Source organism: Meriones unguiculatus, chromosome 14, assembly GCF_030254825.1.
Source record: "Meriones unguiculatus strain TT.TT164.6M chromosome 14, Bangor_MerUng_6.1, whole genome shotgun sequence".
Lineage (NCBI taxonomy): Eukaryota > Metazoa > Chordata > Mammalia > Rodentia > Muridae > Meriones > Meriones unguiculatus.
In genome coordinates this window covers 69,221,679-69,238,456 of record NC_083361.1, presented here as the reverse complement: position 1 = coordinate 69,238,456, position 16,778 = coordinate 69,221,679, and the positions used below count along the sequence as shown (strand labels likewise).

General features: G+C 50.6%; 1 protein-coding gene across 5 annotated transcripts in view; it reads right to left on the bottom strand.

Moving 5' to 3' along the window:
- The window catches only part of Alpk3 (alpha kinase 3), a 40,253-nt gene extending 24,790 nt beyond the window's left edge, over positions 1 to 15,463 (bottom strand). The window contains exons 1-3 of one of the 5 annotated variants that reach the window (XR_009585603.1): positions 15,269 to 15,463; positions 9,605 to 9,643; positions 5,798 to 5,919 (exon numbers count right to left, since the gene is read on the bottom strand). Coding sequence is in view for 3 of the 5 variants with exons in the window: in XM_060367430.1 (XP_060223413.1) it covers positions 5,798 to 5,919; positions 9,605 to 9,643; positions 15,269 to 15,411 (304 nt within the window). In the remaining 2 variants the exon portion in view is untranslated. Of the gene's footprint in view, positions 1 to 100; positions 253 to 5,797; positions 5,920 to 9,604; positions 9,644 to 15,268 lie in introns of those variants that run through there. The other 4 variants (XM_060367430.1, XM_060367432.1, XM_060367431.1 and 1 more) reach the window with 4 other exon arrangements.
- Between the last annotated feature and the right edge of the window lie 1,315 nt (positions 15,464 to 16,778).

The following is a 16,778-nucleotide window of genomic DNA, read 5'->3' as shown; positions in this document are numbered from 1 at the left end:
AGCCCCATGACCGCAGGGGCTGATCTGTGTTCTTCACTGCTGGTGTCCGCAGTTCCTAGAATGATGCCTGGTATGCGACCCACAGGAAGTAAATATTTACCGATGGATACATCAATAGTAGGAAGAGCTTAGGATCCAGAGAAGGAAACAGTCTTTGGCTGGGGATTTGGTGGAGACTTGGAGATCGTGCCACTTGATCTAGCAGAATTTCAGAAGATGTCCAGCGCTACCTGCACCCTCCCCTTCGTGATGCTGTAATAGCTGAGCTCCTTGGCCAGCTCTCCTACTAGACTCTACGCCCAAGTGGGCAGAAATCACTCTTTGTCCACCCCTCTCTCCCCACTACCTAAGACAGCGCCTCCTTAATGGTCGTTACTTAGTAACAGCCTGTTGGGTGAGCCAGTAGAGGAGGAACGGAACAGTAGACAAACAAAAGGTGGGCAGGAAGGCAAGCCTGGCACAGGAACCACAGCGGTGACAAATGAGGAAAAGCAAAGGGCACGCCAGGGAACTGCTAACAGCAGCAGGGAGCAAGGGAGGCGAGCCTGCCGCTGGCTCGGCCAGGGACAAGCTGGGCTGGGCTGGCTGTAAACCGAACCCCGTGTTTCCACTGTGCGCTAAAGCCCCTGGTTACATCACGGTGCACGTGGCCAGGGCCGGCACAGGTGCTCCCACCACCCTGTAGGATGATCTCACCCACCATGGAGCCTTCTGCCTCATGACCTGCCCAGGACACCCTCAGCCACTCCTGTCCAGAGGGGCTGGAGTGGGACAAAAGCACGGGGCAAAGAGGAGGACACGGAAGGGCTGGCACAGCTGTACCCCCACCTCCACAGGAACTTCTGATGATTCTGCCAACAGTGGGGACCGAGCTGACAGTTTGGGGCTCCATAGCAGGAATGGCTCTGAAGACAAATTTATTTGGGGAACATGCTGGTTATTCCCCAGATAATGTGAATGTATATATAATGTATATACATTCTCTCTCTCTGTCTCTCTCTCTCTCTCACACACACACACACACACACACACACACACACACAAACATTTCTTAAAGGCTTTTTTTTAAAAAAAGGAAAATGAAAGCCAGGCAGTGGTGGCTCACGCCTTTAATCCCAGCACTCTGGAGGCAGAGGCAGGAGGATCTTTGCGAGTTCAAGGCCAGCCTGGTCTACAGGGCAAGTTCCAGGACAGCCACAGCTACACAGAGAAACCAAGTCTTGAACCCCCCTCCCAAAAAGGGGGGACTCACGAATTAAGACTGCTGCGGGAGTAAGCAGAAGGAGCCAAACTCAAAACCCTCTCTGCTCTAAAGTGGCAGGTGTACCCCTACTGCATAAAGGGGAAAAAGAAGCCCCACAGGAGCTAAGGGAACCACTACCCAGGGTTGCATGGCTGGCATACGGCACAGCCAACTTCCTTTTTTCCAGCATTCTTTCCAATGAGAATTCTGTGGTCAATATATAAAATTTTACTCCTAAGTTATCATATCAGACTTATTGCCCAAAAAGAAGAATTTCTTTTCTTTTCTTTTCCTTTCTTTTCTTTTCCTTTCCTTTCTTTTCTTTTCTTTTCTTTCCTTTTCTTTTCTAAGAAAGGTGGTTCTTACTACAGTTTAGGTTCCTGGCTTCAACCTGCCTACCTTTAACGCTTCCTTCTTTTGTCTTAACATGTGAATATGCACATTTGTGCATATTCACACCCCAACATAGAATGTACCCCAGAGCTGAAGACAGTAGAGGAGGGGGGCCACCACACAGGGAAGAAATGAGCGATCTCGGGACAGTAGCATTCCAGCCTACAGAGGCCTGCAGAAGCCAGGCATCCGATTGCTCAGCCATAGGCCTGCTGTCTCCTAATCTCCCACCATAAGTGAAAAGCAGCCTGCGGGTCTGTGTTCCTTCCCCAGCTCTGCAGAGCTTTCCCTCCCGATGCTCCCTGGTTGGGCTGAGTCTTCCTGCCAGGACAAGGTTTCAACCAGCGGGAGAGCATCATCCTTGCCTGGCAAGGCCCCAGACTCAGGGCTGACTCACCCCACCTTTGCTGGGGGAGGGGCTGCTCCTCGAAGGGAAGAAGAGAAACTGATGTGGTCACCCCACCTTCGCTAAGACAGAAACAGCAGCAGCCTCACACAGGGGCCAGTCCCATGCTCACACACATATCACACACACACACAATCACACATACGCACACACATATACAGAATAATAATAAGAATAATGATTTTTTTTTTTTTTTTTGGTTTTTTGAGACAAGGTTTCTTTGTGTCGCCATGGCTGTCCTGGAACTCGCTCTGTAGACCAGGCTGGCCTTGAACTCAGAGATCCGCCTGTCTCTGCCTCCTGAATGCTGGGTTTAAAGGTGAGTGCCACCACTACCTGGCATAATAATAATTCTTTAATTGCTTCTTTGGGTTGAGCTTGAGGCAGGAAAAGGCTTATTCTCACGAGGAGATCAGGAGCATTTAATAAAATGCCCCAAGATTCTATACACCAGACTGGTGTATAGCAAGCTCACATTGTTTCTGAGAAGCTATGACACCCAATGGCTGCTCTTCCTGAGGATACTCAAGCAGGTCCCCATAAGCGATACCAAGCTGGAGTTGAATGAGCCAAGAGAAAAAGATACGAATTTTGCCATCGACGTGGGCTGGCATCAGGGAGGTCATGTGGCAAGTGAGTTCTGTGGCAGGTCTAGAGAGGCACCAACAAGTCCCGTGTGTACCCTGTCCTTGCAGATTTCAAGATCTTGGAGAAAGAAATATGTGGAAAATATAACTGTGCCATGGAGGAAGGAGTCTCAACTCTCTCCTGGAGGCCCCGAGGACGGCCTCAGGGCAGGCCTTGGAGCAGAAGGAACTGGCCAGGCAAAGCAGCAGCAGCCTTTAGGAGACAGAATGAACATGCAAAAGAGTACACACACACACACACACGCGCACACACACACACACACACACACACACACACACACACACACAAGGAGAACAAGCAAGAAGAGAGATGGGAACCACAAAACTTTGTAAACAGGAAGCAGCCAGGCAAGCAGAAAGTGACAGCACACTCAAGAGAGCCAAGCCTGAGCCAGAAGTGGCAGAAACTGAGAACTAGCCTAAAAAAATCCCCAGAGGGCACAGGATTGGTATCTAGGGGTAGAGGCCGAAGGGAGTTTAAAATGTTTTTAAAGAAAGAATGCGTGTACACCTGTAATCCCAGCGCTCAGAAGGCTGGGGCAAGAAGATCTCCATTTGAGACCATCCTCGGCTAACCATGAAGACACTGTCCTAAAACAAAACCAACCAACCAAACACTTGCTGAGTGCGGTGGCACCCGCCGTTAATCCCAGAGCTGGGGAGGCAGCGAGGGGCAGCTCTCTGTGAACTCAGGACCCACCTAGTCTCTACAGAGCATTCCAGGGCAGCTGAGGTACACAGTAAGATCCCGCCTCAAAAAGCAGCAACAGCAACAAACCAGATAGGATAGCTCATGCCTACAATCCCAGATTGGTGGAAAGAGAAAACTGCTGTATTTTGATATATATCTTTTAGTGTAATTTGAAACCTTAAACTATGTACAGGTGTTACTTTACTAAAATAATTTTTATTTTTCTTGCAGACAGGGTTTCATGTATCCTAAGATGGCTTCAAACTGGCTGTGTCATCAAGGATGACCTTGAATTCCTGATCCTCCTGCTTCCACCTGCAGAGTGCTGGGACCACAGGAATGCTTGTGTAAACCACAGGTTCATACAGTGCTGAAGGAGCAGCCTCATACACGCTAGGCAAGCACTCTACCAACTGAAGTACATCCCCAGCTCCTGATTTTCTTCAAAGATAAGTAAAAACATTCTACACGAAATGGCATATGGGAAAGTATGGAGTAAAGTTATTTTTTAGGAAACCATTGGTGCTGCAGTGCCAGAGACTCAGCCACAGGCAGTGAATAAGGCAAAAGCAACGAGGTCCTCATGACCTGGATGGCTCACCGAGCTTCTCGCTTCCTCCTCTGCAAAGCTGGACTAACAATAGCACTCACTTCACAGGGGTTGGGAAAAACGGAGCTGCAACACACCGAGCCATACAAAGATGAAGGATACAGGGGAGGTGGCGACCCTCTAGCAGATGTGCTGGAGTCCTGCTAATCAGAACAACTGCCCACAGAAAAGACAATCCCAAAGAAGCTATTTAGCTGCCCACATAGCTAAACAAGTCCCCCCGGGATCCTGGAATGTGACAGCTGGAAAATACTCATGCCTTTGACTAACTGAAGAAAAACCAAAAGCAACCAAACAAAACCTGAAACAAAACAGACAAACAGAAAAAAGGGTTCTTGGAGGTGAGTCTGGACCCTTTGAAATGGTGACTGTACAGTGGAAGGTGACCAGGTCAGGGTGGTGCAGAGGGCGGCTGTGCTGAGAAGCACGGGAAAGGAACAATCCCTGGAGCCACCGTGCCCCAGCACTCGTCACCTCCGGGTCTAAGGTGAACCTCAGGACTTCCTCCTTAAAGCCTGGCAGGGAGCCCGGTGGGAAGCGAACAGGTGAAGTGTTGATTCCACACGCTTGCCTGATTCTCACCGTGGGCTAGGTGCTCTTCCATTGACGATGGATGAATTAATTCACTCAGGCTCATAATGCAAAGAAGCCAACTACTTAGTGCCATATACCGGGAAGGAGGTGGAGTGAGGATTCCAAGCCGGACAGCTTGTCTCCAGGATCTACACTTGGAATAACTACACATTACTGCCTCTCAGGCTGGATAGACTCCCAAGCCAAGACCAGCTCAACTGTTAAGTGGAATGCTCAAAAGACGGCTTCAAAGGCCACTCATCAGTATCATGGGGGGACTTGAAGGGGAAGATGCTTGGATGAGTACAGTCTGGAGGCTCATTGTCTTTGTTCTCTGTTTTTTGAGACAGGGTCTCATGCAGCTTAGGCTGGCCTTGAACTTAGTACGACCTTAAACTTTGGATCTTCTTGTCTTCCCAAGTGCTGCGGTTACAGACACAAACCACTGTGCCAGGTTCACGTAGTGCCAAGGATAAGACCCGAAGCAATGTCACACACACACACACACACACACACACACACACACACACACACACACACACGGTTTCCAGAAGAAGAAACAGGGACACCAGTTCATACAAAGAGAGTTTAAACTGGGGAAAAGGCAAATCGACTGGTTTGGTACTCACAACCCACCTTCCCCTCCAGACCTATTCTAGCCTCCTGGAACCCTGCTCGCTAGCAGAAAGTTTTGATGTCTTTAAAAACTCCGTACGTTATTATAAACATGTGTTTGTTTTAATTCCTGGTGTGGGATACGGGGCTCCTATCCCCATAGGAGCAAACTATGTGCCTTGTGCGGGCTCTGAGAGGGGCTCTTTTCCAACTGCAGAGAGTTTAATTCTGTGGACTCTGGGGAGGAACAAATGCCAGGGCCCAGAGAGAGAAAGGGGGCTCCGAGGGAGAAGACTGCTACCTCCCACCACCACCACCACCACTGTTCCTGGTTGCTGTTGATGCAGTTGGATGAGAACAAGTTGGATATCTCCTGAAATGAACTTTGGACTTGCCCCAAGGAACCCAACAACCCTAACCAGCAGGAAGTAGCTAAAGAGAACTGGGCCCCTTTTCCCACACCAACCTTTTTCTCCTACCCAGTGCTGGGGTATTGGAAGGGACTGGGCTGGAGAAAGAAGGTAGAGGCATAAGAAATGTAAATAAAATAGTTTTAAAAAGTACCCCAACACTGTCAATGCATAAGCACTGTTCGGGACTGTATCAACAGCTTCATTACCTGTGACAATGCAGGTGAACCTGACATCACTGTCTTCAGACACAGCGCGGGACTTGAGCGTGGTCTCAAAGAGTGGCTGGGTCTCCTCTGTGAGCTGAGCAATGATGGAGCAGAAGGTGCTCCTAGGGGAGGAAAAAAAAAATCATTTAGAGTCCTCCCTACAAAATACACACTGGCCTTGCCTTGCCTAAGTTTGAGTCTTACCATGTTTGTCAGTCATCCTGTGACCAAAGTTCCTAGGCATTCCTGGGCAAACCTTCATTCAAGAGGGCCTAGGCTCCCTGGCCAGGTTGGAGGTGGGTGCTAAGGGGTTGAATGGAACCTTGACCCACGGCCATTCCAGAAGGCAGGCAGCTGACAATTAGTTCAGGCTCCTGAGAACACCAGGCTACCATCCTACATCGCCCCATCAAGTTCTTACTGGGGGATAGTGGGTAGCTGGCTTCCCTCTCCATGCTCATCTCCAGGGAAGCCGGTGCATGGGAGAGACACACGCGTGGACGGGCCAAGCTTCAGAGATGAAGGCTGAACATAGCACCGCCACACCGAGGAAGGAAGAACTAGCCAGCCCTCAAGGGTTCAGAGGTCCTGAAGGCATGGAACACTACCCTAGAGCTCAGGCTCAGAAGGAAAGTGCCAGCACTTGTGAGCACAGGCCATGGTAGATGAAGAATGAGCTGGCAATGCCAGGGGCTTTGGCCCTGAAGGGGACTCTGCTCTATGGACTATCAAATGCTTGATGCCACATAGAGCTATGGGGCTGGCACTAGCAAGCCGGCTGTGATTTCTCCGCTCCATCCATCGACCCCCACATGCTGACGTGCAAACAAGGCTGGCAGCTGGAGAACTGCCTCCACAGACAGACTGGCTCCTGAAAAAGCCAGAACTCTGGGTTCCCTTGTGATGGAGTCCTTTTCGCAGAGCTCGGCTTTATCTGCAGTCTTACTGTGTCTACCCCAAACTCAGCAGCAACCCTCAGGGCGCACAGTCCACTCCTCCCTGGGCACAGGAAACAGACCTCTGTGCCAAATCCTTTCACGGGCCAGCAAAGGCAGTGCATTCCCAGGCGTGAAGCTCAACCACATAGCCAGGTTGTGTGGTACACAAGCAGTGCCCGCCCAGCCCCCCACCCCTCCCTGGGTGCACACCCTTTGTGAGCAGCAGAGGGAAACATCAACAGAAGCAGAAAGAATGGTGGAGAAAGACAAATCGCTCCGAGCTGCCTTTCTTTGGGTCTCAGAGGAAGGGGTCGACCCCCACATCCACATTTGCTTGCCCGTGACTCTTTTCCAGGTAGGGAGTGAGAGGTGTGGGAAAGCAAACAGAGGTTAACCCTACCTACTTTGCAGGGAGGAGGCTCCGTGTCCAATGGATCTTTTCGGTAGGCATTATTCTACACTTGAGTTCTAAGAGAAAGTCTGCAGCTCAGGAAGTGTTTCAGATCAAGTAAGACTTCTGGACTGAAGGTGTCCAGGAATGCAGACTCCCAGGCACTTGGAGAGTTAGCAGGAGTACTCCCTGTAAGATCTGCCCAGGATGGGGATGTCCCTTAGATAAGGCTGAACCCTGGACCAGGCCTACAGGTAACATTCTGCAGCACCCTCTCGCTGAGAAATCAATTGTCCTAGAGATAAACTCCTCTTCCTTTTAAGTCATTTAGAAGTAGCGAAGCTTTTGGAACCTAGACTTTCAACTCCCTGTACGTTCAGGATCTAACATCTGGAAATGTTTCTTTTCTTTTTTAGACAGCATGTCACTGTGTAGCCTAGAACTCGCGAGCTGCCTGTCTCAGCCTTCCAAGCAGCTCTGATTTACAACCCTGAAAATGTTTCAAGTGTTTTGCTCTTTTTTCTTTCTTCTGCCGTCTTCTTCTTCTTTCTTCTTCTAATTTCTTCTTCTTCTTCTTCTTCTTCTTCTTCTTCTTCTTCTTCTTCTTCTTTTTCTTCTTCTTCTTCTTCTTCCTTTTCTTTTTCTCTGTTTTTCTTCTCCTTAGGACAGGATCTCTCTCGATGTGGTCCTGGCATTCTTGAAACTTGCTCTGCAGACTACACTGGCCTCAAAGTCTCAGAAATCCACCTGCCTCTGCCTCCCAAGTGTTGGAATTAAAGCTATGCACCATTGCACTTGATTTAAAAATATTTCCTGTTGCTATCATACTAATACCAATTTCTGACTTTGAAGAACTTTCTAGAAATTTCTAAGCCAAATTATAGCCCAACTGCTGGTAATCCTTGTTACATTAAATAACTTTTTTTTTCTTGTTATTTGGAGCAGACTTGGGGTTTTATTTTATGAATTTTTGTATTAACTTTGTGTGTGAGAGCAAGAGTGTGTGCATGTGTGGAGAGAGAGAGAGATAAGTGTATGTGTAAAAAAGAAAGTGTGTATATGTGTATGTGGAGAAAGACAGAGAGAGAACATGAGACTGTGTGAATGGGAGGGGTCGGGACCCAGGTTGCCCAGCACACATGTGGAGGTCAGAGGTCACCTTTACATGAGCTCTAGAGACTGAACTTGGATCACCAGGCTTGAAAGCCAAGTAGGAGCCTTGACCTGCTGAGGCATCTTTCTACCTTGTGTTTCCCTCTGAAACTTTTTGCTTGTTTGTTGAGACAGGGTCTCAGTGTGTAGCTCTGGCTGCCTGGATCTTCCTATGTAGACCAGGCTGGGACAGGGAACGTCACTCTCTATTGTCATGTTGACCACCACACAGCTTTCTGCCCTACCCTCCACTCTGTTGTGGAGTAGACGCCAGGTGTATCCTGTCCAGACATGTACGAAACCAGGAAGTCCACACACATCTGGGAACCATCTCTGCAACCACGACACTTCCAAATTCTTCCAGTTCCAGGATTTTGAAACAGTATCATGAGCTAATACGTATCTTGAGAGAACTCCAGAGTCGTGGGTTTCCATGATGTTCAAAGGAGCCTAACCCTCCCCTCTGGTTAGGCTCATGCCATGTCCCTTCCCCTGAACACGCCCAGGTCTTCTCTCTTGGCACTTCCACATGTCACTCTGAATCAGCTGGGCTCTCTCTTCCTCCCAGACCAAAGTTTCCTCCATGTTCATCCCCATCAAGGAGCAAGCACTCACTAAGAACTATTCAGAAACCAGTTGGCTAGTCAGAAATCTCCCTGTGTTAAGAAAAAAAAAAAAAAAAAAAGAGTGGCCAACTCTCCCCAAATCTCTCACTCTGGGAAGGGACCCAAGTGATGAGAAGTAGCCAGGGAACAGTTGTACTCTGACTGTAACAGTCAGTTCAGCCAGGGCCGAAGAGCTGTCCCCCAGCCTGGCAGGTGAAAGGGCAGCTTTTCAGCCAGCAAATCTCGACCACAGAGACTGGCTCAGGCTCTGAGCTGAGGCCCAGAGTCGGAGAATACGCAGGACAGTAAAGTGGTCTCTGGTCTCACAGAGCTCTGAGGGTTTGGAGGAGTCAGTGGAAAGAAGCTTTTAAAGGAAGAGAAGGTAGCAGATGAAGTTACAGGATGGTGGGGGGCGGAATGAAAAAGGCCTGGGCCATTAGTCCAGGAAGGTGGGGCTTGTGTGGCGGCTGTCTGTCTGCTCTGTCCCCACAGGCTGAGGGCTATCGCTGCAGGCAGCCCGGCAGTTCCTGCCCACACCTCTATTCCTGACTCCCAGGCCCATGCAAGCATCTCGTGAAGGCCATGCCCATGTGAGTACCATCCTACACCCTCCTCATCACTGTCCAGACCTCCCTTTGCCCCATGCAGCCTGGTTAGTCACCCAGTGGCCCCTTGAGGCCCCTCAGAAGCAGTCGGAGAACGAGATGCAAGGTGCGTTTACCTTCCAGAGCTGGGGGGAGACAACCGGTTGCTTGATAAGCTAAGCAAAAACAGTAAATGGAATCATTAGGCCCAGAAGCAAGGAGAGGAGGAGGCAAAATCAACAACAGTCACCAAGTATTAATCGGCCACCATCTGAGGCCCAAGGGCCTTTCTATTAAAAGGGACCAGCTGTCTTAGTTGGCAGCTCCTGTTAGCAGCAAGTGTCCTCACCGCTGGACACCAATAGATCTGAAACCAAGAGCTCGTTAAAGGCAGCAGAGTCCAGGAAGTCAGTTAGGCAGAAGGGAGGTCCCTGGGGACTGTGCCTGGAGAGAAAGGTGTACACCAGGCAAGAGTTGCTTTCCCCAGAGGGAGGCCAAGCCTGTTCCCCCGCCCACAGCATACCCGACCTGTGGGTAGCTGCTGCTTCAATTCTTGCCTTTGAGAAAGAGCAGCAGCATTCCTAAAAATCCCAGAAAGGGCCGGGGCCTTCGGAGAAGACAGGTGGCTCGGAGAACACCCACCATTAATATGTTAAAGTATGGTTAAAGAGCAAGGCAAACCAGCTGGGAGAGCAAAAGGGGAGGAAAACGAAGCAGTTAATTAATTGGGCAGGAGCTAGAGAAACCCAGCTCCCCTGAGCCAGCATCCCGTCCTGCTTAGAGACCTGGGGCACAGACTAGCGCCTGCATCCTCTGAGGAGTGAGGCCCACACGGAAGTGGGGTACCAGCGCTGTGGTGTGAGACATCCTTGACCTCTTCCTCCAGACCTCAGGTCTTTGGGAGATGTCAGGAACCATCCTACCCATACTCACCCCTTCCTTCACCTCACCCTTCTTTACGGCACCTGCAGCCTGCTCACTGGCACTCAGGAAAGCATGTGATTCCATCTGTTGACAATTCACAAGCTTCTCTTTCATTGCACCTGGGTCTGGGATGCCACCAGCATTCTTCCAAACTCGTAAGCTCAAAACCTGCCAACTTGAACTCTTCTCCCCTGCCGCACAAATCCAACCAACACTTTTCTCTTCTTCTTTTACACGTTATCCTTACTGTGATCCAATCTACATCCTGACAGTTACACACTTAACGCTCCCCACCACCACCACCAACACATGATCTTCTCCTAGGTTGTTGTTCGGGTTTTGTTTTGTTTTTGTTACTCTGTTTGCTTATGGGGTTGGTTTGGAGGTTGGGGGGGGACAGGGTCTCATGTAACACAGGCCAACTTCGAACTTACTGTGTAACTGGTTTTTTTTAATTCACTCATGGCGATCCTCCTGCCTCAGTCTCCCAAGTGCTGGGATTACAGGCATACACCAGCATACCTGGCTTCACATACTACTCTGCAGAAAATGCTGTGACATGTCCACTGCAAGGATGTGCGGATCAACTTGAGGTCAACACCGACCCTCCCTTCCAATGTACAGCAGCCAAGCCCTCCCTAACTGGCTTGGCCACATCCAAGGCTATCAGTTCTCTTTCCTCCTGCACAGCTAAACCCTGCCTCCACAGCCTCTGAATCTACGTCTTTTTGCAGCTTCTCTGGCTCTTCACAGAGTGCTAGGCATACAGTGGGTAATCATGACGGTTTTTACGAAGAGAGAAGGAGAAAGGGGGAAGGCTTCTCAAACAGGAAGGGTCCTGCCCCGCCTCCCCCCAGAGGGAGCTGCCGCTCCAGTCAGGGAAGGCGCACACACTGTAGGTGCCTTTGCTCTGAGCTTTAAAAATCCTCTGGGGGCGTTGTGGGCAGACCCTGCCTTAGTTCCAAGGTACTGGCCAACTCTCTCCTTTCCTGACCACAAACTGCCTTTGTCCCTGTCCTTGGCATTGAGAGTTTTCCCCCTTGAGTCTGGACCTCCTCCCTAGGAAGGAGAGGCTTTGGGCCAGCTTTCTAATTTACAACGGAAAATGACAGGTTCCACCTCCTCGTGGGCAAGAGACGGCGCTGGGGACAGAGTCTCCTCTCCACGTCTCTTGGGCTGTTTGCATAATTTTGCCTCCTGGTCCCACGTCTCTCAACATCACCTTATGTGTTGGTTTGTTAAGGTTTATTTTTTAAGATTTTATTTATTATTTGCTTGTTTGCTTTCTTGCTTGTTTTGTTTTGTTTTGTTTCAAGACAGGATTTTTCTATGTACCCCTGGCTGTCCTGGAACTTGCTCTGTAGACCAGGCAGGCTGGCCTCGAACTCGGAGATCCACCAGGCTCTGCCTCCTGAGGGCTGGGATTAAAGGTGTGAGCCACCGCTGCCCGGTCTATTTTTTATTATTTTAAAAGTGTGTGTGTGTTGGTGTGCAGGTGCCTACGAGGACAGAGACATCAGATCTGGAGCTGGGGTTACAGGCAGTGCTGGGAACCGAGACCCACTCCTCCGAAAGAGCAGCACAGGCTCTTAACGATCTCTCTGGTCTGATTTCTATCATTTTTAATTTTGTGTATGGGGTGGGGAGGATATGCAGATGTGCGCAGACGCAGTCAGAGGCCAGATGGTCTGCTGGGGCCTAGCTGACTAGAACAGAGGAGCTTCTGGGTGTGTGGAGGGTGGGCCGAGCCATGGGGTATCAGACACATCTAACGTTGGAGCCGAAGGGCTTTAGAGTTCTCCCCGTGCTCCCACTGCAGAACAGGAATTCGGGGTCCAGAGAGAAGAGCCCTAAAGGATCCAGACAGGCATGGAAGCTGGGTGCCTCCCATCCTGCTGCTGTTTATCTATCCTGGGACATAAAAGGCTTCCAGAAAGTTCTGGCCCAGTGCCTTACTTTCCCTAACATCCCAGACAACCTGCCTTACCCAAGAACAGCAGAGCCTGCGTCACAGGCCTTCTACTCCTACAAGCCCACCAGGAGCGGGGCCTTTGTGAAACAAGAGGCCAGGGACCTGCTGGTCAGTCATTGTTGCTTACTCTCAGCTTTAAAGTTCCGTAGCCTGCCCGGGTGCTACTCTCCTCGAGGGGTGAGGTCCTCACAGCTGGATGAGCAAAGAAACTGTCAATCAGATGGCACAGCCAAGAGGGAGTGTCCGCCTCTGACCTCAGTGAGGCCTGGAAGAGCCTTGAACTGACTTGAGACTAGAAACCCTCCAGGGACCGTGGGGCAGGCAGGAAGTATATGATACATAGAGATTCTGGAGCCCCAGCTGCATGGCAATTGTCCACAGCTCCCACGGAAAGCCCAGCCTCAGAACCCTTGGGAGGGACCCCTTAGGAACCCCACAGCGGGGCTGGAGAGATGGCTCAGGGGTTAAGAGCACTAATTCCTCTTCCAAAGGACCTGGGTTCAATTCCCAGCACCTACATGGAAGCTTACAACTGTCTATAACTCCAGTTTTATGAATTCTGACACCGTCATACCAATGCACAGAAAATAAAATTAAATAAATTATTAAAAAAAGAAAAAAGAGCTCCATAGCGAGCAGGGCATCCCAGCATTTGGGAGGCAGAGGCAGGTGGACCTCTGTGAGTTCCAGCCCAGCCTGGTCTATAGAGCGAGCTCCAAGATAGTCAGGGATACACAGAGAAACCCTGTCCCCAAAAAACAAACAAAATCAAAAGGTTTCACAGCAGACTCACAGAAAGGCAGACCACAGAATATAGTGGAGCCAAAACGAGTAAGGGCAGAACTTGCCTCTCAGCCAGGACCCTGGGGTAGTCAGGCCTCAGCTGGCCTGGAGCTGGACACAGCTAGGAGAGTCCTCAGGGGACCCCTGTTCTTCTTTGTTCCTTGGGCTCTCTCCACCCCCACAGGCAGCAGACTGGGAAGCTCCTCCTCCAGCACAAGACAGACCTTCCCACAGTCCTGGGAACCGCCCCCTTCCCCCCACCCACCAGAGCCCACTTCACCATCCTTTTTGGCCCTAGGCTCTTCCAGAAGCCAAGCAAATCTGGCTGCTCTTGTCAGGACCCGTGGGGGGTCTGTAGCCAGTTGGCAGAAGGTGGAAAAGTCCAGGAGGAAACTGTCCCAAGTCCAGGACTAGAAAAAACGTCTCTCCCGCTTCTCCTGTCCGGAGCCTTCAGATACCCAACAAGAACAGCCTTCTAACAGCATCCCCATTAAGGGCCAAGGACCCAAGCCAGATTGGCTTTTTTTTTACTTCCAGCCCTCCCCCTGGCACACTGTGTCTAACCCAAACTCCACCAGGAAGCAGCTCCATGCCCCAGCCTCCAGCCCTGTTCCCAACAGCCCAGATCCTGAACCCGCTCCCCATGGCCTGGCTCTCAGACCGTTCTTTCTTCCCCCCCTCCATCTCCAAGAAGAACCCTGCTTCCTCTTCTTCGCCTTGTTCCACTGGCATTGACAGAGACCCGACACAGACAGAAGCAATGCCTGGATAAGTCATGGGGCCAAGGAGGTAAGGGTCAAAGTCACTGAGACCGAGTGAGCTAAACGTGAGGCTCTTCACTGGGGGAGGTAGCTTCACGGAGGACTACACAGGCAGAGACCATCACTGGGGGACGTGGTGCTCCACCATAACTCCCAGCAGCCCCAGAGCCTGGTAGAGTCTGACTCAGTCACTAACACCAGCCCTCAGAGCAGCCTCAAACATGTGACACCATTTGCCGAGTTTTATGCAGAAACAGGTTCCGGTTACATTTGAACTTATCCAACTCCAAGGTCAATAGGACTGAGGCGATCCAGGAGGAAGTGCCCAGGACTTTTCCTGACTGTCCTTGGTGTCTGTTTTTGTGCTCTTTTTTGAGCAGACGGCAGAAGTCTGGAGACAGTGTCTCAGAGAAGCACAACACACAAGCCAGATTCTGGCACTAAGAGGTGACGCCTATTCCAAGGGCCACCCTGTCACATTTCCCTTTGGGAAAAAACGGGCACAAGAGCAGAGGGAAGCCGAGCTGCCCACAAAGGGCAGGAGGTTTCTGTCTCTGGGGCAATGCACTCATTCTTGAGTGCCTGCATCTTTGAGCAGAAAGCTTTCCTATTGCCTGCGTATCCTTGCAAAGTTCCAGAAACAAAGCCTTCAAACTTCTTTCACTCCAAGAAGTCCAAGGAAGGAGTCTTTCTACCTCTTCGGCGGCATCTCAACCCCCACTTGGTCTCCATTGGGCAGGGCAATTGACTCCCTCAGAGCTTCAAGCCTTAGCTAGATCCCTCCCCTGGCTTCCCAGACAGGGCCACCAGCCATCTCCTGGCACCCCTTCCTCTCAACCAGACACAACACGGTGCTGGAAGGCCAAAGCCATAGGCCCCGGGGAGGAACTTCAGTTATCTCAAGGCTGATCTCTGTCTCTCTAACCTAAACAGCCTCCACTGGCTACCCCACACCCACCCACCAGCAGTTTCCCCTCCTTTGAAGCCTGAGGAATTTCAGCCACTCTGGATCTCCTTATCACTAACTGTGGAATTCAGCCCTGGGAGTAGCCCGGTGTGGGTGAGGGAGATAAGGAAAGCCTTAGTGCCCCTGTAAAATCATCCCAAACCGGGCCTTTCTCCTCTCTCCGGCCACACATTTGAGGCCCGCTGGGCCTCAAGGGGTCAAAAGGGTACAATAAGGGTCCCTTTTGGCCTGGTTTTGTCCACAGAACTCAGGGCCTTGAGAAAGTCTAAGGGCACAGGTGTCACCAGGATTCCAGGGTTTCGGGGTGCGCTTGAGAACCTGACCACACAAGGCCACCACCCAGGGAGCAAAGAAGCAACTGTGGGCAGGGTGGGGGGGCAGGGGGGCCACTCACCTAGTCTCCGGCCGCACGCTGAGCAGGTAGCTGCGACTGGCTGGGCCAGGCGTCCACACCGGTCCATTGTCCTCGCCATCGCCACCGGCCCCTGCCCGTCCACCCAGGCCCCAGCCCCGGCCCACAGCCCTCCGCGACCCCATGGCACCGCTGCCCCTGCCTCCAGCCCCGGCTCCTGCCCGCCCGCTGACGCGCGCCCCTATTTATAGTCCGGGGCTGCTGTCACCTGCTGCTGTCCCTCCCCCAACCAGCGCGGCTCTAAAGCCTGACCAGGGAGAGCCAGGGAGGCCTGCAGAGAAACGCTGCGCATGCCAGCTCTGGGACAGAAGGATGGGTGCTTAGAACCCCGGGCTGCGCCGCAACTTTCTTCTAGCTCCTTTCCAGTTCTCAGAGAAACTTGTAGAAAGAGGGCAGCGAGGAGTTCCTAGGACGGGGGGAGACAGATCCTGAAAGTGGCCCCACTGACCTCCACCTCCACGGGTCATTAGACAAATTTAGACACCTCAGACAGACACTGTCACCCCTATCAGTGACCTCCCTCTCTCCAAAGGAGCCCAAAATTTCTGGGTACACATTCTGTCTGTCCCCAGGAACCCTTACCAGCATCTAGCATATATTAGTGGCTCAACAAAGGCTTCTAGAATAATCCAACCTCTTCCCCTTCAGGCTCCATTTCCTAAGGTCAGAAGGCGGAAATGAGCCAAGTCCTAATGCCTAGAAAAATTATTATATCCTTCAACTTTCCAGAGCAAGCTGCCAAGCGCCGCTTAAACCTGGCGCTTACTTTTGGGAGTGACCCCAGGAGGTTTATCTGTCCCTGACCACAGACCCAACCTGTGCCAATTAAAGCTCTTTGCCAAAACAGCCTTTTATTCTCTCTCTCTCTCAGCCCTGGCTTTAAGGCAAGTGCTAAGACTACAGAGGTGTGCCATCATTCTGATTTACCAAAACATATACACATATGTAGGTATGTATGTATATATACACCTACATATGTGTATATATACATACATACATACACACATGCTTATATATACTTTTATATATACATACATACTTATACATACATACATACATACATACATACATACATACATATATACATAGCATTCAACCAGTTGGGAGAAGCAGCTGAATACTTGGGTGAAAGACCTGTGACCCTCCCCACACCTCCTTCAATAGTCAACAAGCCCAGCTGAGATGATCTTTTGCAAGCAGACGTGGCTGACCTGATTAAGATGGCGGCAGTTTGGTTTGGACGGCACTCCTATATACAGCAGGGCAACTTATGGAAGTCTCTCCTGTCTTTCCACCATAAAGGGCCTGGAGATAAAACTCAGGTCATCAGATCTGCTTGGCAGCAGAAACTTTCTTTTTTATGTTAACATCATTTCCTTCCATTTTCTTTCCTTAACTCCAAACTCTTCCTTGTACTCCCTCTTGTTGTATTTCAAATTTATGGCCTCTTTTTCTTTAATTGTTGTACATCCATGTGTGTGTATATATATGC